The sequence below is a fragment of the Oncorhynchus mykiss genome, chromosome 17 (assembly GCF_057628025.1).
Source record: "Oncorhynchus mykiss isolate SJ-2025 chromosome 17, ASM5762802v1, whole genome shotgun sequence".
In the NCBI taxonomy this organism is placed as follows: Eukaryota; Metazoa; Chordata; class Actinopteri; order Salmoniformes; family Salmonidae; genus Oncorhynchus; species Oncorhynchus mykiss.
The window spans coordinates 57,770,920-57,796,663 of record NC_143038.1 but is presented as its reverse complement, the minus strand read 5'-3'; the positions used below and the strand labels follow the sequence as shown (position 1 = coordinate 57,796,663).

The 25,744-nt window shown below is 46.3% G+C and overlaps 1 protein-coding gene across 4 annotated transcripts in view; it reads right to left on the bottom strand.

Annotated features, from left to right (window-relative positions):
- Window positions 1–25,744, bottom strand: part of LOC110493251 (extracellular sulfatase Sulf-2) — a 76,050-nt gene that overhangs the window by 10,121 nt on the left and 40,185 nt on the right. For all 4 annotated transcript variants that reach the window (XM_090206023.1, XM_036950617.2, XM_036950620.2 and 1 more), the window contains 4 exons: window positions 9,238–9,490; window positions 1,005–1,244; window positions 766–917; window positions 345–514 (listed from right to left, as the gene is read on the bottom strand). In XM_090206023.1, coding sequence (XP_090062149.1) covers window positions 345–514; window positions 766–917; window positions 1,005–1,244; window positions 9,238–9,412 — 737 coding nt within the window. In that variant the 5' untranslated portion in view covers window positions 9,413–9,490. The remainder of the gene's footprint in view (window positions 1–344; window positions 515–765; window positions 918–1,004; window positions 1,245–9,237; window positions 9,491–25,744) is intronic.

The following is a 25,744-nucleotide window of genomic DNA, read 5'->3' as shown; positions in this document are numbered from 1 at the left end:
TGAGTAGGTGTGTCCAAACCTTTGACTGGTACTGTATGTCTCTCCCAGGGCCAATGGAAGACTACAAGACTACTAGCTCCAGAGCATGAGAGAAACATTCAGGGCCAAGCGCTTATCTTCGGGGGTACTGTGCCAAGCAGACAAAGGCCGGAGCCCATAGTGTGTTATCATAATCTATGGATGCCTATCTATCATGAACCTTTTTAACAATGCCAGTCTAAATGATGCAATTTGAAAGGATCGTTACTGAGGCAAATCTCCACTTAGTGCACTACCACACTGCATCTTCTGTCAAATGAGTGTATGTGTGTGTGTGTGTGTGTGTGTGTACAATATACTCTTACATGTGCTGCGAGGCATTCTGGAAGGCAGTGCTGTACTGTGGTGCTGAGTCCTCCGGCCCATGGGGTGCAGCGTGGCTCAGGACCATCATCACTGGTCGGTGGGGGTACATCCTCTTGGACGAGCGGAAGTAGTTGATGCTGTCATTGGTGATGATGTCTGTGAGATAGTCCTGTGGAAGCAAGAATCACCTGACCATGAGGATCTGAACTGTAATATTACTTCCTCCCAGAAGGGGAAAGATGAATCTGAATAGAGAAATGGAGCTTGTTATAACAGCTTCCTTATAACAATATTTAAATTCAGAATAATCTGTTTACTATACTGTCTTATAACAGTATTATAATCATGAAATTAGATGATTAAATTATGATCTGAGTAGGTTACTCCAATGTGTGACTGAAAACTGAAACAGGATGAAACCTTTGGATATTGGCTGCCATGCTTCTCCCGCACGCTGTTCCTGCACAGAGTGTAGTTGTAGAAGCGAGAGTTCTTCACCAGTGCTACCCACTCCCTCCAGCCAGGGGGCACATAGGAGCCGTTGTACTCATTCAGGTACTTCCCAAATAACGCTAGGACATGGGGGGGGGGGGTGATAAGTACAAAGTGATTCTCTATGCAATAACATGTGTGTGTGTGCGTGCACAGCTCACACTCACCCGTCCTGTACCCTGAGTTGTTAAGGTGCACAGCGAACGTGTGAGGCTCATGGTGGGCCTGCCAGGAGGGTGAGGAACAGTTCTCGTTGTTGGTGAAGGTGTGGTGGTTGTGAACGTACTTCCCTGTCAGAATAGAGGAGCGTGACGGGCAGCACATGGGAGTGGTGGAGAAGGCATTAGAGAAATGGGTGCCTCCCTGCTCCATGATACGCCGTGTCTTATTCATGGCCTGCATTGAGCCTGGAGGAGAAAGAGAGGGGGAAGAGGAGATTGAGGGGAAGAGAGGCAAAAGGATGGATGGGAGTGAGGGAGGCGAGAGAGGAAGAGAGAGAGAGAGTGAACAGTTTTTATTGGGTCAAAGGGCAATACAATCATAAAAATAAAATACAATATTACACTTTCCCCCCTTTTTTTGTTGAACATCCCACACCACCTATTCCTCTGGCAGCCCCACCCTATCCTCAACCTTGGACAACCCATAATATATAAAAATATATATATACAAATAAATAAAAATATTAATTATTTATTTTTTAAACACGCCCTACACTAGAATATACACAGCAAAGTAATTTGCAAAAAAAAAACACTATCAAGTAAGCATTTTACATCAAACACCTACATCATATCCAACAGTTTAGAGATTTCGGAAACAGCTACTTTCCATGTTCCAAAGTGCTAGGACTGTCTTTATTCATACAGGCAGTGGATAAATTCCAACATAATTACGTTTTGAAAGTATGCTAGCCATTTCCTTATATGAAGGTAATGTGGTGGCAACCAGCGCTGAACACCATGTTTTTCACAGCAGTCAACCCAGACAGCCAAAACTTTTGCTGGTTCTTATTAAGCTGTATACTTGTATCATCGTTAAGCAACAGCAGAATTGGTTCAAGGGGTACAGTTTTATCAACCATGTCAGAGAGAATAGACAACACTTTCCTCCAAAACTCATAAACTTCAGGACAATCCCATATCATATGTTTGTATGTGCCAAGTGTATTGAGGTTACATATGTCACAGTATGGGCTTTGAGCCTGTTTTGCATGAAATCTAACAAGTGGTGTCCAGTATGATCTATGACAAAGTTTAAAATGAGAATTGATGGTTTGGGTTCTTTGATGAGTACTTTGATGAAATATATTCTCCCAGACATTCTCCCAGTCAATAGCCTCATCATCGACAGCCAAATAATTTACCCATGCTTTAACCATTGATAGATCTTTCTGCTTTATTAGTTGAAGATGAGAGTAAATAGCAGACAGAACCTCTGGAAGGGAATGTAAAAATCCACTCTATCACCAGGTGCCTTCCCAAACTTGTACCCCATAGGACCCCATATTCACAATGCTCAGACCTCAGTCTGAGATATAGAACCCCATAGGTACAAAGCGATGTCCGCAGTCTGAGATATAGAACTCCATAGGTACGAAGCGCTGACTGTAGTTTGAGATATAAAACCCCTTAGGCAGGAAACGCTGACCGCAGTCTAAGATATAGAACCCCATAGGCAGGAAATGCTGACTGCAGTCTAAGATATAGAACCCCATAGGCACGAAGCGCTGACCGCAGTCTAAGATATAGAACCCCATAGGCAGGAAACGCTGACCGCAGTCTAAGATATAGAAACCCATAGGCAGGAAATGCTGACCGCAGTCTAAGATATAGAACCCCATAGGCACGAAGCGCTGACCGCAGTCTGAAGCGCTGACCGCAGTCTGAGATGTAGAACCCCATAGGCACAAAGTGCTGACCGCAGTCTAAGATATAGAACCCCATAGGCACGAAGCGCTGACCGCAGTCTAAGATATAGGACCCCATAGGCAGGAAGAGCTGACCACAGTCTAAGATATAAACTCAGCAAAAAAAGAAACGTCCTCTCACTGTCAACTGCGTTTACTTTCAGCAAACTTAATATGTGTAAATATTTGTATGAACATTACAAGATTCAACAACTGAGACATAAACTGAACAAGTTCCACAGACATGTGACTAACAGAAATGGAATAATATGTCCCTGAACAGAGGGGGGGGGGGGGGGGGGGGGGGGGGGGTCAAAATCAAAAGTAACAGTCAGTATCTGGTGTGGCCACCAGCTGCATTAAGTACTGTAGTGCATCTCCTCCTCATGGACTGCACCAGATTTATTGCTGTGAGATGTTACCCCACTCTTCCACCAAGGCACAGGCCAACAGGCCTACAAGCCCTCAGTCCAGCCTCTCTCAGCCTATTGCGGACAATCTGAACACTGATGGAGGGATTGTGCGTTCCTGGTGTAAATTCTATATTGTATTAGAAATAATAGGACCAAAATACAACATGCATATCTTATTAGATTTTCTAGAAAATAACACATCCTGCAATCTAATAGCTGAAACACGTTCTTCCTCAATAGTTCTCCAAGAGACTGATGTAGACTGATCACACCATGATCTAAGTGGGCATAACTGGAAATACTGGTGGTAAATAAAACAATTTGGTAATGTAAGTCCACCATAACACTTCTGTTGTTTTAACACCTCAAACTTAATCTTTGTGTGTTTGCCATTCCAAATGTATTTATGTATACATTTATCAATCATTCCCCAATGGCCTCCGGGTGGAGGGAGTGGGATCGTTATGCTCAGGAATCTAATACATGACAACACATACATCTTTATGGAAGTGACCCCAGTTTGTAAAGAAGCATCCTAGTAAATGTTCTCATAATTATACTTCACCAGACCATGCATAGATGTTTGTATACCAATAACCAAATAAATTAACTGTGTTTTTATAGGAATTGTTGAGGGAAGGGAAACTTTCTTGGCTGCTTCATTAAGCAACATTAATGCTGATTTTGTCCAATTTATCTTATACCCGGACGGACAGCAATTTGAATTCTTCAAATATGGATAATAAAGATGAGATTGAATTCTGAATATGTGTCATATATAGGAAAATATCATCCGCATGTGATATGAGAGGAAGATTTAATCAGTATAGGATAAGCAATTACATTCTGCGTTAGACGTTGTGCTAAAGGTTCTGAGTAACGTTGGGGATAGGCCGTCTCCTTGTCTACATCTCCAAAAAATAGGGAATGGACCTGAGTGTATGACATCACTAGACACCATAGCAACAGGGTTAGAATATAACACACAAACCATATCGGTAAAATTCCTTCCCAAACCAGATTTCTCCAAGACAGCCCACAAGTACTACCATTCAAGCCCGTCAAAAGTCTTCTTGGCATCTAGAGACAGCACAGCACACGGTGTGTCCATGTCACGACTTCAACTGAAGTTTGGTGGTCGACGTCGCCAGTGCCTTCATTTTCCATTTGTTTTGTCTTCATTGTACACACCTGGTTTTCATTCCATAATTATTGTTCCCTATTTAACCCTCTGGTTCCCCCATGGTTTTGTGTGTGTTTGTTCATGTTAAGTTGTCTTGTATTTGTGAGCTGGAATATTTTCTCCTTCTTGGAATATTTTGTTTTTGAGTAAAGTTACAAATATTACTCATCTCTGTGTCCTGTGCCTGACTCTGCCTTACCTGCATCACCTAGACTTTTGACAGTCCAGCTGTTGTGTTTCATGTATTACATGCATTCATCAATGGACATTGTCAGCTTCAACCTTTCATAAAACCTGACTGCTCTATCTGAATGACCTTATCCTAACACAAATACTTTGCCATCCGTAATGTCAACACTTTTGAACAACATTTTTGGTCAGAATAAATTAAAGATATCAGACGACAATCTGTGTGATCTTTCCCTTTCTTTGGCAGTAGAGAGATTAACGCCCCCAAAATGTAGTAACATTTCAGATGGAATGGCATCCGGGCCAGGCGATTTACCCTTTTTAGCACCTTTCAGTACTGACTCCAGTTCTTCTAATGAGATGGGGCGGCCTAATATGTGAAAATCAAGATTATCTAAAATATGTTTGCATTTGTCTGTCTCAGACTGGATATAATATTTATATAACTCCAGGTGAAAATACTTCAATGTTGCATTAATATCCTGCTGATCAGAAATTAAGCCTTTAGATGGGTCTGAAAAAAATCTGTAGAAGTACAAGATTCATTTTGTTTCAGTTTTAAGGCTTGACGTCTGCTTAGTTTGCTCCCATTAAAATTATAGTTCTGCCTCACTCTATGCATGATGAACTCAGCTCTCCTCCTTAATAAATCATTCAGTTCCAGTTTAACCCCCCTCAAATCATTTCTGACATTATTTGAGTAATTCCTTTTCAGGTTCTGCTCAAGTGATTTTAATTTTGTCTCCAATAACTTAATTCTGTGATTCCTGGCTTTATAGAGGTGAGACGCAAAAGATGATGTAAAGTCTCTGATAAACCCTTCAGTACCCATCCATGTAAACCTTGGGTCCTCTACAGAGTCCTTGTTAAGAATTCATCCTTTTACTTGAAATTCAGCAACAAACAATTTGTTTTGAAGAAGGGTCGTATTAAAACGCCAACGTTTTGTTTTATTCACCTTAAAGTTCACATCCAGTTGGGTAAGCAGGGGATTATGACCTACAAGAGTCGCAGGCAATATTTGTATTGGAGTGACATACATACTTAGAGTACCAAAGTATAGAAAACAATCAATTCTAGAGTATGATTTGTGATATGCAGAAAAACAGGTATAATCTTTGATGCCCAGATTCTGAACTCGCCACACATCAGAGATATTGCGATTTTCCGTCATTGCATTCAATGCTAATTGTGCTGGTTGTTGGGAATGTGAAAAAGATTGTGTGAATCTATCAAGCTTGAGATCAAAAACTGCAATCATATCTGCTGTGGCGTACAGCAGGTCAGCCACCAGGGGGAGACTTGTCGAGGCCTGGTGACAGATGGAGTATACATCACAAGGCTGGACGTGCCAGGTCTCAACGGGCTCTCTGCCCAGGACTAATTGGGTCTGATTGGGGAGTTGGTGAGTAATCAAGGGATGATTGCTCACCAGCTGTACAAGCCCCATAACGCTGCCAGAAGGGCAGCACACAGGGAGGACTGGGGGAAGTAAGGTGACTTCCGTGTAGTTGGAGACAGTGCCCGAGCGAAGACGAGGGAGTTGAGTTTGTGTGCCCGACAGACATGGAGCCCAGAAGACGGTATCCCGGAGAGGGTCTCATGGGTGAGACCTATCCTTTTGATTTATTATTTAATAAACACCCTTGAAACCGAGCTAATCTTACTCTGTCCGTGTCTGGTCTGTGTAAACGTCTTGACCAAACCTCCTGGTCTGCCACACTGCCCCTAAAACCAATTCATACTCTGAAAGTGCTAACAATTCTTTGGTAAGCCCAAGGGAAAAGCTGTCCTCAAAAACAGCGGGTTTATAGATAGACACAAATGCTACTCTCTTGCCATATATAGACGTGCTACATTATAATAACTGGACCAAAGCGCAGCGTGATCTGAGTTCCACATCTTTTTAATGAATAAAGTGAAACTCACAGCAAAACAAAACAATAATCTCAAATGAAACGTGAAGCTAATAATAATGCTAACAGGCTACCATAAAATAGTCAAGATCCCACAAAGTACAAAAGGGGAAATGGCTGCCTGAATATGATCCCCAATCAGAGACAACGATAAACAGCTGCCTCTGATTGGGAATCATACCAGGCCAACATAGAATTATAATTACCTACATGACCCACCCTAGTCACACCCCGACCTCACCAACATAGAGAATAACAGGCTCTCTATGGTCAGGGCGTGACAGTACCGCCCCCCAAAGGTGCGGACTCCGACCGCAAAACCTGACCCAATAGGGGAGGGTCCGGGTGGGCATCTACCATTGGGGGCGGCTCTGGTGCGGGGCGTGTCGCTGGATGCTCCGGACCGTGGATCGTCGTCAGAGGAACCAGACAGTGGATCGTTGCCGGAGGAACCAGACCTTGGGTCATCGCTGGAGGCTCCGGACCGTGGATCATCATCAGAGGAACCGGACCGTAGATTGTCCCCGGGGACTCCGGACCGTAGACCGTCGCCGGAGGCTCCGGACTGTGAAACCTCGCAGGAGGCTCTGGACTGGGAATCCCCGCTGGAGGCTTTTGGACCACAGACCGTCGCTGGAGGCTCTGGACCGCAGACTGTCGCTGGAGGCTCTGGACCGCAGACCGTTGCTGGAGGCCCCGGACTGCAGACCGTCTCAGGAGGTTCCGGACTGTAGACCGTCGTTGGCGGTTCCGGACTGTGGACCGTCGTTGGAGGTTCCGGACTGTGGACCATCGCAGGAAGCTCCGGACTGTGAAACGTCGCCGGAAGCTCTGGACTGGGAACAGTAGCCGGAAGCTTGGTGCATGGGGCCGGCACAGGTGGTGCCGGGCTGATGACACGCACCTCAGGGCGAGTGCGGGGAGGAGGCACAGGCCGTACTGGGATGTGAAGGCGCACTGGAGACCTGGTGCACTGGAGACCTGGTGCGTATAGCCGGCATCAATGGTACCGGAACTTTAACACACTTCCCACAGCGAGTGCGAGGAGCTGGCACAGGACGTACTGGGTTGTGAAGGTGCACTGGAGACCTGGTATGTATAGCCGGCATCAATTGTTCCGGAACAGGTGGCTGACAACACGTTCCTTTATTCCAAATCCGTGCATCCTCCACCAACTCAACAACTCTCCCATTTCTCTGTCCTCCAAATTCTCCTTCTTCTCCCAGACTGGCTCTGGTTCACTCCTCGGCTTCGCCGACTGCTCCATGTGCCCCCCCCAAATTTTTTATTGGAGTTTCTGTGGCCTTCCTCCCTGACTTTGTCGCGCTGTCCCTCCTTTGCTGCTTCCGCCTGCTTCCACGGAAGGCTCTTCGCTCCTGCCACTATGTCGTCCCAAGTCCAGGATGTTCTCTCCCTAATCTTGTCCAACGACCAGGATGCCATTACCTCCCGGGCACGCTGCTTGGTCCGTTGTTGGTGGGATCTTCTGTCACAAACGTTATAATAACTGGACCAAAGCACAGCGTGATCTGGGTTCCACATCTTTTTAATGAATAAAGTGAAACTCACAGAAAAACAATAATCTCAAACGAAACGTGACGCTAATAATAGTGCTACCAGGCTACCATCCATAGTCAAGATCCCACAAAGCACAAAAGGGAAAAATATGTGTCACGTTCTGACCTTTATTTCCTTTGTTTTGTCGTTATTTAGTATGGTCAGGGCGTGAGTTGGGGTGGGCAGTCTATGTTTGTTTTTCTATGATTTGGGGATTTCTATGTTTCGGCCTAGTATGGTTCTCAATCAGAGGCAGGTGTCATTAGTTAGGTAGCCTGGGTTTCACTGTTTGTTTGTGGGTGATTGTCTATGTTAGTTGCTTGTGTCAGCACAGTTCTCATTATAGCTTCACGGTCGTTATTAGTTTATTGTTTAGTATAGTTCGTATTCAGTGTTCAGTGCTTTCTTTAATTAAAAACTTCATCATGAACACATTTAATTAAAAACTTCATCATGAACACATACCACGCTGCATTTTGGTCCGTTCCTTACGACGATCGTGACAATATGATCCCCAATCAGAGACAATAATAAACAGCTGCCTCTGATTGTGAATCATACCAGGCCAACATAGATATATAATTAATTACCTAGATGACCCACCCTAGTCACACCCCGACCTAACCAACATAGAGAAAAACAGGCTCTCTATGGTCAAGGCGTGACACCTGAAGTGTCCTTGCTAGTCTTTTCAATAACTAAAGTTAAATTCCTTTTAATCAAAATAACCAAGCCTTTGGACTTAGAGGCTCCACTAGTGGAAGCAGAAATGTTATAAGAGTAAATGTTTTCTGTGATGTGTCCCCCATTTTAATTCATGTGTACTAAAGACTTTTCAGGCTGATGCCGATTATTTAGTGAAACAGATGCTCAACCATAAATTCCTGGTTTTCAATGGAGGTTTTCTCACCAATCAGAGTGGGACAAGGGGTGTCAGCGAGGCCATTATACTGGCACTCCAGACCAATATGCAGTTTAAAGGCTAAAACGGGTAGGGAGATGGCCAGGGTTTGGCACTCAGACAATGGATACCATAGGCCACTCACTCCATGGCAATAATGGAGTTGGCCATGGGGTGCTTGACTTTGAGTGGGCAAATGGAGAATGCATGCGCACACACACATACACACACACACACACACACACACACACACACACACACACACACACACACACACACACACACACACACACACACACACACACACACACACACGTCCTGCTGTGTCTTACCCAGTTCAATGTCCTGGTCATCGGTGAGGATGATGATTATGTTGGGTCGGACGTTGTTGCGTGCTTGACGGTCCCTCTGCAGACGGGTGCGGTGGCGCTGACCAGAGAACAAGGACGAGCCCTGGGCCAAGGAGACCACCCACAGGAGGAGGAGAAGGAGTCCCCATCCTGCCATGGCTCTACCCTGTGTTCTTCACCTCTTTTTCACTGTAGCACGGGGCACTCTGCTGCTGCTGCAGCTCCCTCACTCCACCTGACAGACACAGAGATGAGACCAGACCGAAACATTACGTAACATACAAATTGCTACAATCTGCTAGCTATGCTATGACAATTACAAAACATGTAATATTGACAAGTGAGAAACTCTGTGATGTATAGTCATCAGGAGTATCTCTTGGTCTCTCACTCTCTCTCTCTCCCTCCCTCTCTCTTTATCTCTCAACTATCTCTCTCACACACACTCTCACGCACTATACTCTCTCTCTCTCACACACAAAAGCAGAGGCATTACTGGGTGCTCTTCCATACAATGACCTGTTCAGGCTCCCCTCGTTAGAGCGGTGCATTAGAGCGGTGCATTAGAGTGGTGTCATTGCCACAGTGTAATAATCTCTGATTATAAACACATGGCTGCCAGTCTGGAGCTAATGGGCCTGGGCCTGAGCCAGGGGCCCGGGGCCAACGCTCCCTCACCAACCAGACAGAGCAGGGGGAATGTAGCGGGGCAGAGGTGAAGGAGAAGAAAGAGTTTAAAGACTGGATGAGGAGACAGAGATTATTTGGCGGCAGGTAGCCTAGTGGTTAGAGCGTTGGACAAGTAACCTAAAGGTTGCAAGATTAAATCCCCGAGCTGACAAGGTAAAAAATCAGTCGTTCTGCCCCTGAACAAGGCAGTTAACCCACTGTTCCTAGGCCGTCATTGAAAATAAGAATGAAAACATGTAAAAGTGTGTATTGAACAGTCAAATAACAAAGTGCTCATGAGATTGATTCCAGATAACGTAGACTTGGTGTTGTATTTTCTCATTATCTGATTTATTAACTTTGTTAGTACAATTTCCTCTAAATGATAGCTTCATGCGTAATTTGCTAAATGTATACTTGTTTCATGCTGACTTGATAATATAAGTACACCTCTGATTTATTACAAATGAAACCCCCATAGAGTTTGTCATGGAAACTGTTAATTACATATACAGTGCTTTCAGAAAGTATTCATACCCCATTACTTATTCCATATTATGTTGTGTTACAGCCTGAATTCAAAATGGATTCGATTTTTTCTCTCTCTCACCTATCTACACACAATACCCCATAATGACAAAATTAAAACATGTTTAGAAATGTTTGCAAATGTTTAGAAAATTAATTACAGAAATATCTCATTTTCATAAGTATTTACACCCCTAACTCAATACTTTGTAGAAGCACCTTTGACTGTGACTACAGCTTTGAGTCGTACTAGATATGTCTGTAGTTCGGCTTTGTACATCTGGACTTCGGGATTTTTTCCCATTCCTCCTTGAAGATTTTCTCAAACTCTATTAAGTTAGATGAGGAGAGGTGGTGAACAGCAATCTTCAAGTTTTTCCATTGACTTTCTATGGGATTCAAGTCTGAGCTCTTAGCTGAGCCACTCAATGACTTTCACATTCTTGTTCTGAAGCCATTCCAATGTTGCTATTTCTGTGTGCTTGAGGTCATTGTCCTGTTGGAACGCAAATCTTCGCCCCCAGTCTAAGATCATTCTTACTCTGAAACATGTTCTCATCAAGGATTGCCTGTATTTGGCTCCATTCGTTGTTCCCTCTATCCTTACCAGTCTCCAAGTCCCTGCTGTTGTAAAGCATCCCCATAGCATGATGTTGTCACCTCCATGCTTCACGGTAGGGATAGTGTTAGATGGGTGAAGAGCTGTGTCTGGTTTTCTCCAGACATAGCGCTTTGCATTCAGGCCAAAAATGATAAGACCAAAGAATCTTTTGCCTTCTGCTCTCAGAGTCTTTTACGTGCCTTTTTGCAAACTCCAGGCGTGCTGTTGTAACGGGTGGGAAATGGCTAGCCTGTTAGAGGTGTGCGCGCTAGTGACATTTCAATCGGTGGCATCAATCACTCTGAAAACTTGAACTAGTTGTTTCCCCTACTCCATAAGGGTTGAGGGTTTTGTGGAGAGATACAGTGCATTTGGAAAGTATTCAGACCCCTTCACTTTCTCCAAAAAATGTTTACGTTACAGCCTTATTCTAAAATGTACTACAAATAAAAAACTGAAATACCTTATTTACGTAAGTATTCAGACCTTTTGCCGGGAAACTCGAAGTTGAGCTCAGGTGCATCCTGTTTCCAGTGGTCATCCTTGAGATGTTTCTAAAACTTGATTGGAGTCCTCCTGTGGCAAATTCGACTGGACATGATTTGGAAAGGCACACACTTGTCTATATAAGGGCCCACAGTTGACATGTCACAGAAAAAAACAAGCCATGAGGTCAAAGGAATTGTCTGTAGAATTCAGAGACAGGATTGTGTCAAGGCACAGATCTGGGGAAGGGTATCAAAACATTTCTGCAACATTGAAGGTCCCCAAGAACCCAGTGGCCTCCATCATTCTTAAACGGAAGAAATTTGGAACCACCAAGACTCTTCCTAGAGCTGGCCACCTGGCAAAACTGAGCAATTGGGGGAGAAGTGCCTTGGTCAGGGAGGTGACCAAGAACCCGATGGTCACTCTGCGAGAGCTCCAGGGTTCCTCTGTGGAGATAGGAGAACCTTTTAGAAGTACAGCCATCTCTGCAGCACTCCACTAATTAGGCCATTATGGTAGAGTGGCCAGGCGGAAGCCACTCCTCAGTAAAAGGCACATGACAGCCCGCAGTTTGCCAAAAGGACTCTCAGACCATGAGAAATAAGATTCTCTGGTCTGATGAAACCAAGATTGAACTCTTTGGCCTGAATGTCAAGTGTCACGTCTGGAGGAAACCTGGCACCATCCCTACGGGGATGCATGGTGGTGGCAGCATCATGCTGTGGGAATGTTTTTGAGCGACAGGGACTGGGAGACTAGTCAGGATCGAGGCAAAGATGAAGGAAGATAATTTATGAAAACCTGCTCCAAAGCGCCCAGGACCTCAGACTGGAGCGAAGGTTCAATTTCCAACAGGACAGCGACCCTGCACACACAGCCAAGACAACGTAGGAGTGGCTTCAGGACAAGTAAAATATTTTATTTTTATTTTTTTTATTTTTTATATAGCCCTTCGTACATCAGCTGATATCTCAAAGTGCTGTACAGAAACCCAGCCTAAAACCCCAAACAGCAAGCAATGCAGGTGAAGAAGCACGGTGGCTAGGAAAAACTCCCTAGAAAGGCCAAAACCTAGGAAGAAACCTAGAGAGGAACCAGGCTATGTGGGGTGGCCAGTCCTCTTCTGGCTGTGCCGGGTGGAGATTATAACAAAACATGGTCAAGATGTTCAAATGTTCATAAATGACCAGCATGGTCGAATAATAATAAGGCAGAATAGTTGAAACTGGAGCAGCAGCACAGTCAGGTGGACTGGGGACAGCAAGGAGTCATCATGTCAGGTATTCCTGGGGCATGGTCCTAGGGCTCAGGTCCTCCGAGAGAGAGAAAGAAAGAGAGAATTAGAGAGAGCATATGTGGGATGGCCAGTCCTCTTCTGGCTGTGCCGGGTGGAGATTATAACAGAACATGGCCAAGATGTTCAAATGTTCATAAATGATCAGCATGGTCGAATAATAATAAGGCAGAACAGTTGAAACTGGAGCAGCAGCACAGCCAGGTGGACTGGGGACAGCAAGGAGTCATCATGTCAGGTAGTCCTGGGGCATGGTCCTAGGGCTCAGGTCCTCCGAGAGAGAGAAAGAGAGTAGGAGAGAATTAGAGAACGCACACTTAGATTCACACAGGACACCGAATAGGACAGGAGAAGTACTCCAGATATAACAAACTGACCCTAGCCCCCCGACACATAAACTACTGCAGCATAAATACTGGAGGCTGAGACAGGAGGGCGCCAAAGAACATGGCTGACGTTTTACATTCTCCCAACCAATCGGGGTGTGACTAGGGTGGGTCATCTAGGTAATTGTGCAATTTTTTACATTTGTGTAACTTATTTTTTTACTTAATGTGTACATAATGTTTCTGCTACCGTCTCTTATGACCGAAAATAACTTCTGGACATCAGAAAAACGATTACTCACCGCGGACAGAAATAAACTTTTTCCTTTAACGAGTCCGACGAGAAGGATATCCTGCTTTCACTGGAACAGGCCCAGATCCACACATTTTGCATGAAGAAAAGACACCGGAAAAGGGGACGCAGATCGGGGATCCTTCTGAGAATCCGGAGGCGAGCGAATAAACTCTCAATGCCTTCCATTTCCCTTCCTAACGTGCAATCTTTAGAAAATAAAATTGATGACCTACTATTAAGATTATCCTACCAACGGGACAATAAAATCTGTAACATCTTATGTTTCACCGAGACGTGGCTGAATAAAGAAACGGACAATATAGAGCTGGTGGGATTTTCCATGCACCTACAGAACAGAGACGCTACCTCTGGTAAGACGAGGGGGGGGGGGGGGGTGTCTTTTTGTCAATAACAGCTGGTGCGCGATGTCTAGTATTAAAGAAGTATTGCTCGAGGTATTGCTCGCCTGAGGTAGAGTACCTTATGATAAACTGTCGACAACACCATCTCCCAAGAGACTTCTTTCTCATCTGTATTATTCGTAACCATCTATTTACCACCACAAAGCGAAGCCGGCACTAAGATCGCTCTCAACCAACTCTATAAGTCCAAAAGCAAACAAGAAAATGCTCACCAGAAGCGGCACTCCTAGTGGCCATGGACTTTAATGCAGGCAAACTTAAATCAGTTTTACAACATTTTTACCAGCATGTCACATGTGCAACCAGGGGAAAAAAAATCCTAGACCACCTTTACTCCACACACAGAGATGCATACAAAGCTCTCCCCTGCCCTCCATTTGGCAAATCTGACCATAATTCTATCCTCCTGATTCCTGCTTACAAGCAAAAACTAAAGCAGGAAGTACCAGTGACTCGCTCAATACGGAAGTGGTCAGATGACACGGATGCTACACTACAGGACTGTTTTGCTAGCACAGACTGCAATATGTTCCGGGATTCATCCAATGGTATTGAGGAATACGCCACCTCAGTCATCGGCTTCATCAATAAGTGCATCGATTTTGTTTTATTTTGTGTATGTGTGAGTTAAGTTTTGTTTTGTCCTCTAAATTGGCCATCCCATTCAACAGTACAATGAATGTCATTGTTAGTATTGCTGTCTTTTTTGTTTGATTTTTTATTGTAAAATAATAAACATATTATAAAAAAAAAAAAGTTTTTTTAAAAAGACATTGTCCCCACAGTGACGTACATATCCCAACCAGAAGCCATGGATTACAGGCAACATCCTCATCGAACTAAAGGCTAGAGCTGCCACTTTCAAGGAGTGGGAGACTAATCCGGACTCTTGTAAGAAATGCCGCTATGCCTTCAGACGAACCATCAAACAAGAAAAGCCTCAATACAAGATTAAGATTGAATCCTACTACACCGGCTCTGACACGCATTGGATATGGCAGGGCTCGAAAACTATTACGGACTACAAAGGGACACACAGACGCGAGCTGCCCAGTGCCGCAAGCCTACCAGATGAGCAAAATGCATTTTATGCTCACTTCGAGGCAAGCAACACTGAAGTATGCATGAGAGCACCAGCTGTTCTGGATGACTGTGTGATAACGTTCTCGGTAGCCGATGTGAACAAAACCTTCAAACAGGCCAACATTCACAAAGCCGCTGGGCCAGATGGATTACCAGGATGTAGACTCAAAGCATGCGCGGACCAACTGTCAAGTGTCTCCACTGATATTTTCAACCTCTCCCTGACCGAGTCTGTAATACCTACTTGTTTCAAGCAGACAACTATAGTCCCTGTGCCCAAGGAAGCGAAGGTAACCTGCCTAAATGATGACCGGCCCGTGGCACTCATGTGAGTAGCCATGGCCAGGTCGCAATTGTAAATGAGAACTTGTTCTCAACTTGCCTACCTGGTTAAATAAAGGTGAAATAAAATCAAATGTGAGTAGCCATGAAGTGCTTTAAAAGGCCACAGATCCACAGATGACGCAATCTCAATCGCACTCCACACCGCCCATTCTCACCTGGACAAAAGGAACAACTATGTGAGAATGCTGTTCATCGACTACAGCTCAGCTTTCAACACCATAGTGCCCACGAAGCTCATCACTAAGCTAAGGACTCTGGGATTAAACACCTCCCTCTGCAACTGGATCCTGGACTTTCTGACGGACTGCCACCAGGTGGTAAGAGTAGGCAACAACACGTCTGCCACGCTGATCCTTAACACTGGGGCCCCTCAGGTGTGTGTACTTAGTCCCCTCCTGTATTCCATGTTCATCCACGACTTCATAGCCAAACACAACTCCAATACCATCATTAAGTTTGCTGACGACAAAACAGGGGTAGGCCTGATCAACGATGAGACGGCCTATATGGAGGAAGACAGAGAATTGGCAGTGGGGTGCCAGGACAACAACCTCTCACTCAATGTGAGCAAGACAAAGGAGCTGATCGTGGACTACATGAAAATGCGGGCCGAACACGCCCCCATTAACATCGACTGGGCTGTAGTGGAGCGGGTCGAGAGTGTCAAATTCCTTGGTGTCTACATTACCAACGAACTATCATGGTCCAAACATACCAAGACAGTTGTGAAGAGGGCATGACAAAACCTTCCCCCCTCAGGAGACTGAAAAGATTTTGCATGGGCCCCCAGATCCTCAAAATGTTCTACAGCTGCACCATCGAGAGCATCCTGACCAGTTGCATCACTGCCTGGTATGGCAACTGCTCGGCATCTGACCGTGAGGTGCTACAGAGGGTAATCCGAACGGCCCAGTATATCACTGGGTCCAAGCTTCCTGCCATCCAGGACCTATATAATAGGCAGTGTCAGAGGAAAGCCCATACAATTGTCAGAGACTCCAGTTACCCAAGTTATAGACTGTTTTCTCTGCTACCGCACAGCAAGCGGTACCGGAGCGCCAAGTCTAGGACCAAAAGGCTCCTCAACAGCTTCTTCCCCCAAGCCATTAACCATTAAATTGTCACTGGACAATTTACATTGACCCCCAGGTTGGGGAGAGGAGAGGGACGAAAGCAGTACTGTTAAACTGCCATGTGCCTTTTTCTCAGGAGTGGCTTCCTTCTGGCCACTCTCCCATAAATTACAGATTGGTGAGGTGTTACAGAGACTGTTGTCTTTCTGGCAGGTTCTCCCATCTCAGCCAAGGAACTCTGTAGTTCTGTCAGAGTGATCATCGGGTTATTCACCTCCCTGACCAAGGCCCTTCTTGTCTGGTTGCTCAGTTTGGTCAGACGGACAGCTCTAGGCAGAGTCTGAGGTGGTTCCATATCTTTTCAATTTCCCAATGATGGAGACCACTGTGCTCTTGGAAACTTTCAACGCCAGAAATGGTTTTCTACCCTTCCCCAGATAATATGCCTAATCACAATTATATCTCAGAGATCTACAGAGAGTTCCTTGGACTTCATGGTATAGTTTCAGCTCTGACAAGCACAGTCAGCTGTGGGACCTTCTATAGACAGGTGTGTTTCTTTCTAAATCATGTCCAAACAATTGATTTGGCCACAGGTGGACTCCAATCATATAGTGACATCTCAAGGATGATCAAAGGAAATCGGATGCAAACATGTTTTCCATATGTCGTATTGTGTGCAGACGGGTGAATTCGCTGAATTCAGGCTGTAACACAACAAAATGTGAAATAATGTTCACAAATACATTTAAAAGAAGTGAAATGTTCTTGCTGAAATTGTTCCTAACAGACTGACATGACCTTGTTTTCAATTCACAGTTTGAAGCAAAGACCTTGCTGAATAGAAAGGTGTTGTGGTGTTTCTTCTCACAGCTTTGAGTATTAGCATTTACTATGACATTGCTGCAACGCCATAACACTGTCTATGAGTCCAGGCTCACTGGTCAAATGTAAAAGAGCATCACAAGGCCTCTTCACAAAAACAATTAACCAACTGACTGAGCGCGTTGACAGGTTTCCATCTATTATAATGGCCTGTGTTTGCTCAGCGTTGTGTGGGTCTACAGGGAGAGCATGTCCCCCAGCATGGAACCTGTATGAACACAAAACAACACACAACCCCAGCCTCCCTCTGCTGCGTGGCAACACACTCAACAATATCAACCTCACAGGGATGCTTTTGAATAGGGGGACAATAGAGCACAGACACGCATGCATGCATGCACTCACTAACACACATGAACGGTCGCACACATACACACACACACATGCATCACGGGGACACACACTTCACTTTAAAACTAAATAACTTACAATTCAAATCAATCAAAGGCTTAGAATGTGGGCTATTAATAACACTATTTCACCACTTCCATCAATCTCAAGAAAGTACTAAACTAACTAAGTCAGTTGGTTATGTTACTATTCCAGAGGAGGAGTGGCTACCTGTTTCTGCCATCCCCCTACCTCATCATAATGTTGATGCCCAGGGATATCCTCATGGAGCACAGACCTCTAAGTGCCAAAATATACCAGTATCCAAGCAGGTCCTTCAGGCGGTGTACCTCCTGATTCCATAACACACTTATCCCCTCTCCATACTAACACTCAAGCTCTCACACACACATATTATGCGCATTCACCACACCCTCTTAGCATGCAAGTATGGACCCACACACATAATTTGCACCCATGCATAACTACACCCAAGCATGCACACACACGCGCGCACACACACACGCACACGCACACGCACACACACACACACACACACACACACACACACACACACACACACACACACACACACACACACACACACACACACACACACAGCTGTGTTGTCTGCTTTAATTCCTGCTCCTCTCTTTCTCAGGGCTTTGTTCCCTCTCTGGAGAATGGATGAGGTTCTGACCTGGGGGGTCTCTGCTGTTTTACATTCTCCTCTGCTTCTCTCTTCCTCTTTTTACCCCTCCCGTACCCCTCTCCACCCCTCCCTTTTCCTCGCATCGCTGGCATGTGGTGAAAACTAAAACAACAACAAGGAACACTATACAAAAACTTCATTAAACAGCTCTGTCGCCAAACACCAGAAATGCCTGGCCAACACTGCTGCCAGCCAGGACTTAGTCAATATATAAAGGAATATATGGTTCACTCCTTTCCATTGTGAGTGTTTGTGCTGTATGAAATACTGCAGCAGCAGCATTACAATTTTTGTCCCAACTGCTTACACACAAAATCTTTTCATGTCACACGATTTTTGAAACCTCTCACTCAAAGTGCTAAACTACACACCAAATATCCAAAACCATAAGCTATTTCTCAGCCTTTGACTCAGTTGTCAATTGCATAAAACACTTTTTTCAAAACACTACACACAATTCTCTACCTAAAACACAAAAATCTAACAGGAAGTGACTTGCTTTGCTTTTCTAAACACAACCAATCAAAATGCTACACTTATTCACCAGGTCACACACACACTCCTCACATGTGCAAACACTAATAGCTTAACTGATCACTAACCAATCACTGCTTTACTGTAGTATAGGCCTATAAATAGGTCAAAGGTCAGATGACCTGTTTTGAACAATGGATGCCAACAATGGACAGAGAGCAAGAGGAGTAGGATGGAGAGGAAGAGGAAGAAGAGGACGAGGGCAAAGAAGAGAAGGAAGGAGAGCCACCTCTGATGAGATTAGGGCAACACTGATCATGTGATCAACCACGGTTTGACCATGAGAGAGGCTGGACTGAGAGTCCAGCCCAACTTGAGTCGATTTACAGTGGCGTCCATAATTCGAACCTTCAGAAATGAGAACAGGTATGCAACTATCTAATGACAATTTTAGCATTACAGTAATGTACTGTAAAATACGTATGACTGCATAGTATTGCATAAACATTTGTAACTCTAAGCCATCCATTTACTGCACTGCATTGAATGAATGAGGTTGGTTATCATGCTGTACTACATTTTTTGCCACCCATCCACAATTTGTAGTTTTGTTCCTACCCCCATATTCACCTTTTCTAAATCCCATAGAGGAATTCTTCTCAGCCTGGCGCTGGAAAGTGTATGATCTCCAACCCTATGACCGCATGCCGCTTATCCAGGCAATGGAGGACGCATGTGGGGACATAGAGGTTGCCTTTGTCCAAGGTTGGATACGCCATGCTAGGAGATACTTCCCTCGATGTTTGGCAAGAGAAAACATATCTTGTGATGTGGACGAAGTATTGTGGCCAGACCCAGGCCGGAGAAGAGATGAAGCGTAGCTTAGCACTGGTGACTGTCTTCCCCCTACCAATTCTTGGACCCCACACACACAATTGTGTTCTTTACTATTCTAATGAATATACTTTTGGTTTACATATGTTTATGGTTTTGTTGTATGCTACTTTATACAACAGTAATGTTTGGCCTAATACATATTTTCTGTTTCTACATTGCATTGGTGTTAACAGTGTACTTGTTACCCCTCTCAGCCGATTACTTTCACTGTAGAACATTGTATTGAAATGTAGATATAAGCCTATGAAAGACCAAAGAGCTTTAGATTTAGAACAACAGTGTTTACATGGTATATCCAAAAATGTACTATTATGAAAGCAGTGTTTGTCATTTGATGCAAATGCTTCATTCTGACGTGTTCATGGCATTTTGAATGCAGTGTTACATTTTGAAGGAGATGTGAGGCCTTTTGCATTTTGTGTGTGCAGTTTTGGGAATTGTGTGTAGAGTTTTGAAAAAAAGGAGACAGTTTTGAAAACTCTACATGTGTCCATGTGTCAGTTACATGGACACATTCAGGAGCATTCAAATTCACAAATGTTTTTGTTTGCGCTTTTCCTCCATCTCTCTCTCTCTCTCTTCTCTCTCTCTCTCTCTCCCCTCTCTCAGTCTCTCTCTCTCAGTCTCTCTCTCTCAGTCTCTCTCTCTCTCAGTCTCTCTCATTCTAACACATGGTGTGATGCTCAAAAAATACATGGAAACAAAAATCTAACATACAGTACTAGAAACATTTTTGACACACCTACTCATTCAAGGGTTTTTCTTTATTTTGTTTTTTTACATTGTATAATAATAGTGATATCATCTAAACTATGAAATAACAAATATGGAATCATGTAGTAACCAAAAAAAGTGGGTTTTGAGATGTTATATTTGAGATTCTTCAAAGTAGCCACCCTTTGCCATGATGATAGATTTGCAGACTCTTGGCATTCACCTGGAATGCTTTTTAAACAGTCTTGAAGGAATTCCCACATGTACTGAACACTTGTTGGCTGCTTTTCCTTCACTCTGCGGTCCAACTCATCCCAAACCATCTCAATTGGGTTGAGGTCGGGTGACTGCAGAGGCCAGGTCATCTGATCCAGCACTTCATCACTCTCCTTCTTGGTCAAATAGCCCTTACACAGCCTGGAGGTGTGTTGGGTCATTGTCCTGTTGAAAAACAAATGATAGCACCACTAAGCGCAAACCAGATTGGATGGCGTATCGCTGCAGAATGCTGTGGTAGCCATGCTTGTTAAGTGTGCCTTGAATTAAAAATAAATCACTGACAGTGTCAACAGAAAAGCACCCACACACCATCACACCTCCTCCTCTATGCTTCATGGTGGGAACCACACATGCGGAGATCATCCGTTTACCTACTCTGCGTCTCACAAAGACACGGTGGTTGGAACCAAACATTTCAAAATCAGACTTATCAGACTGAAGGACAGATTTCCACTGGTCTAATGTCCATTGCTCATGTTTCTTGGCCCAGGCAAGTGTCATCTTCTTATTGGTGTCCTTTAGTGGTGGTTCTTTGTAGCAATTTGACCTTGAAGGCCTGATTTACATAGTCTCTTCTGAACAGTTGATGTTGAGATGTGTCTGTTACTTGAACTCTGTGAAGCATTTTTTTGGGCTGCAATTTCTGAGGCTGCTAACTCTAATGAACGTATCCTCTGCAACAGAGGTAACTCTGGGTTTTCCTTTCCTGTGACGGTCCTTATGAGAGCCAGTTTCATCATAGTGCTTGATTGTTTTTGCGACTGCACTTGAAGAAACTTTCAAAGTTCTTGACCTTTTCCTCATTGGCTGACCTTCATGTCTTAAAGTAATGATGGACTGTAGTTTCTCTTAACTTATTTGAGCTGTTCTTCCCATAATATGGACTTAGTCTTTTACCAAATAGGGCTATATTCTGTATTTAACCTTTATTTAACTAGGCAAGTCAGTTCAGAACAAATTCTTATTTACAATGACAGCCTACACCGGCCAAACACAGATGATGCTGGGCCAATTGTGCGCCATCCTATGGGACTCCCAACTACGTCCGGTTGTGATACAGCCTGGATTCAAACCAGGATGTCTGTAGTGACGCCTCAAACACTGAGATGCAGTGCCTTAGACCGCTGAGCCACTCGGGAGCCACTGTATACCACCCCTACCTTGTCACAACACAACTGATTGGCTCAAACGCATTAAGAAGGGAAGAAATTCCTCAAATGAACTTTTCACAAGCACATCTCTTAATTGAAATGCATTCCAGGTAGTTGAGAGGATGTCAAGAGTGTGCAAAGTAGTTTTGATGTCTTCACTATTATTCTGTAATTTAGAAAATAGTAAAAATAAAGAAAAACCCTTTAATGAGTAGGTGTGTCCAAACTTTGGACTGGTACTGTATATGGGCAATTACTCAAAACAGTTAGCACTGCTACACAAAAAACAGCAGAAATAACAACTCCTAAATAAACAAGAGCCATACAGTTTGTTTTTCTACTGAATGTGTGTCAACAAAAACATTCCCTTTAGCGTAAATGCATTGAATTGAGTAATGGTAGGTTTTTCATAATGCATACATAGGAATATTCACACAGTGCTTTTGTGTAAATACTGATTATTTAAATTTAAACCATGCTGATACAAAAGGCAGAATGTTGAAGGCAGAATATTGCTCAGATCAGTTCTTTTACACTACATGTGTCACGTTCTGACCATCGTTCGTGTGTGTTTTCCTTGTTTTAGTGTTGGTCAGGACGTGAACTGGGTGGGCATTCTATGTTGGATGTCTTGTTTGTCTATTTCTATGTCCGGCCTGATATGGTTCTCAATCAGAGGCAGGTGTTAGTCATTGTCTCTGATTGGGAACCATATTTAGGTAGCCTGGGTTTCACTGTGTGTTTGTGGGTGATTGTCCTTAGTGTTAGTTTGCACCAGTTTAGGCTGTTTCGGTTTTATTACGTTTATTATTTTGCACTGTTTGTATTTGGATTCATGTTGCTATAGTCACAATAAACATGGATCGCAATCTACACGCCGCATTTTGGTCCGACTCTCCTTCACACCTAGAAGACCGTTACAGAATCACCCACCACAACAGGACCAAGCGGTGTGGTAATGGGCAAAGGAAAAAGCAGCAGCAGGAGCAGCGCGAGGAGGTATGGACATGGGAGGACGAATTAGACGGTAAAGGACCTTGGGCTCAGCCAGGAGAGTATCGCCGCCCCAAGGAAGAACGGGAGGCGGCGAAAGCGGAGAGGCGTTGGTACGAGGAGGCAGCGCGGCGTCGTGGATGGAAGCCCGGGAGTCAGCCCCAAAAATTTCTTGGGGGGGGGCTAACAGGGAGTATGGCTACGCCAGGTAGGAGACCTGAGCCAACTTCCTGTGGTTACCGGGGGGCTAGAGAGACCGGGCAGGCACCGTGTTATGCTGTGGAGCGCACGGTGTCCCCAGTGCGGGTGCACAGCCCGGTGCGGTACATTCCAGCTCCGCGTATCGGCCGGGCTAGAGTGGGCATCGAGCCAAGTGCCATGAAGCCGGCTCTACGCATCTGGTCTCCAGTGCGTCTCCTTGGGCCGGCTTACATGGCACCAGCCTTGCGCACGGTGTCCCCGGTTCGCCTGCATAGCCCAGTGCGGGCTATTCCACCTCGCCGCACTGGCAGGGCGACCGGGACCATTCAACCGGGTAAGGTTGGACAGGCTCGGTGCTCAAGAGCTCCAGTGCGCCTGCACGGCCCGGTCTATCCGTCACCACCTCCACACCCCAGCCCTCCGGTGGCAGCTCCCCGTACCAGGCTGTCTCTCCGGCCCATCCGTCCAGAGCCTTCCTACTCTCCAGCGCTGCCGGAGCCTCCCGCCTGTCCGGCGCCTCTGCCGGAGCCTCCCGCCTGTCCGGCGCCTCTGCCGGAGCCTCCCGCCTGTCCGGCGCCTCTGCCGGAGCCTCCCGCCTGTCCGGCGCCTCTGCCGGAGCCTCCCGCCTGTCCGGCGCCTCTGCCGGAGCCTCCCGCCTGTCCGGCGCCTCTGCCGGAGCTTCCCGTCTGCCCGGCGCCTCTGCCGGAGCTTCCCGTCTGCCCGGCGCCATCGGAGCTTCCCGTCTGCCCAACGCCGCCAGTGCCGCCCGTCTGCCCAGCGCCGCCAGTGCCGCCCGTCTGCCCAGCGCCGCCAGTGCCGCCCGTCTGCCCAGCGCCGCCAGTGCCGCCCGTCTGCCCAGCGCCGCCAGTGCCGCCCGTCTGCCCAGCGCCGCCAGTGCCGCCCGTCTGCCCAGCGCCGCCAGTGCCGCCCGTCTGCCCAGCGCCGCCAGTGCCGCCCGTCTGCCCAGCGCCGCCAGTGCCGCCCGTCTGCCCAGCGCCGCCAGCGCCGCCCGTCTGCCCAGCGCCGCCAGCGCCGCCCGTCTGCCAGGGGCCGCCAGTGCCGCCAGTCAGCCAGGGGCCGCCAGTGCCGCCAGTCAGCCAGGGGCCGCCAGTGCCGTCAGTCAGCCCAGCGCCAGCGCCGCCAGTCAACCAGGGGCCGCCAGAGCTGCCAGTCTGCAAGGAGCTACCAGTCTGCAAGGAGCCGCCAGAGCTGCCTGTCTGCAGGATGCCGCCAAAGCTGCTAGTCTGCAAGGAGCCGCCAGAGCTGCTAGTCTGCAAGGAGCCGCCAGAGCTGCTAGTTAGCATGGAGCAGCCAGGGCCGCCAGTCAGCATGGAGCAGCCAGGGCCGCCAGTCAGCATGGAGCAGCCAGGGCCGCCAGTCAGCATGGAGCAGCCAGGGCCGCCAGTCAGCATGGAGCAGCCAGGGCCGCCAGTCAGCATGGAGCAGCCAGGGCCGCCAGTCAGCATGGAGCAGCCAGGGCCGCCAGTCAGCATGGAGCAGCCAGGGCCGCCAGTCAGCATGGAGCAGCCAGTGCTGCCAGTCAGCATGGAGCAGCCAGATCTGCCAGTCGACCAGACTCTTCCAGATCTGCCAGTCGACCAGACTCTTCCAGATCTGCCAGTCGACCAGACTCTTCCAGATCTGCCAGTCGACCAGACTCTTCCAGATCTGCCAGTCGACCAGACTCTTCCAGATCTGCCAGTCGACCAGACTCTTCCAGATCTGCCAGTCGACCAGACTCTTCCAGATCTGCCAGTCGACCAGACTCTTCCAGATCTGCCAGTCGACCAGACTCTTCCAGATCTGCCAGTCGACCAGACTCTTCCAGATCTGCCAGTCGACCAGACTCTTCCAGATCTGCCAGTCGATCAGACTCTTCCAGATCTGCCAGTCGACCAGACTCTTCCAGATCTGCCAGTCGGCCAGGATCTTCCAGATCTGCCAGTCGGCCAGGATCTGCCAGAACCGCCAGCCGGCCAGGATCTGCCAGAACCGCCAGCCGGCCAGGATCTGCCGGATCTAACTACCTGCCTGAGCTTCCTCTCAGTGCTGTGCTACCCATCAGTCCCGAGCTACTTCTGTCCCGAGCTGCCCCTCTGTCTCGAGCTGACCCTCTGTCCCGAGCTGTCATTAAGAAGGGTCACCTATCTAGGGACGCTAAGGAGGTGGACTAAAACTGTTATGGAGTGGGGTCCACGTCCAGCGCCAGAGCCGCCACCGCGGACAGATGCCCACCCACACCCTCCCCCATAGGTTTAAGTTGTGCGTCCGGAGTCCGCACCTTGGAGGGGGGGTACTGTCACGTTCTGACCATCGTTCGTGTGTGTTTTCCTTGTTTTAGTGTTGGTCAGGACGTGAACTGGGTGGGCATTCTATGTTGGATGTCTTGTTTGTCTATTTCTATGTCCGGCCTGATATGGTTCTCAATCAGAGGCAGGTGTTAGTCATTGTCTCTGATTGGGAACCATATTTAGGTAGCCTGGGTTTCACTGTGTGTTTGTGGGTGATTGTCCTTAGTGTTAGTTTGCACCAGTTTAGGCTGTTTCGGTTTTCATTACGTTTATTATTTTGCACTGTTTGTATTTGGATTCATGTTGCTATAGTCACAATAAACATGGATCGCAATCTACACGCCGCATTTTGGTCCGACTCTCCTTCACACCTAGAAGACCGTTACAACATGAAAGGCCCTACCACAGTGCTGATACTGCTGAATGAGACAGAATCA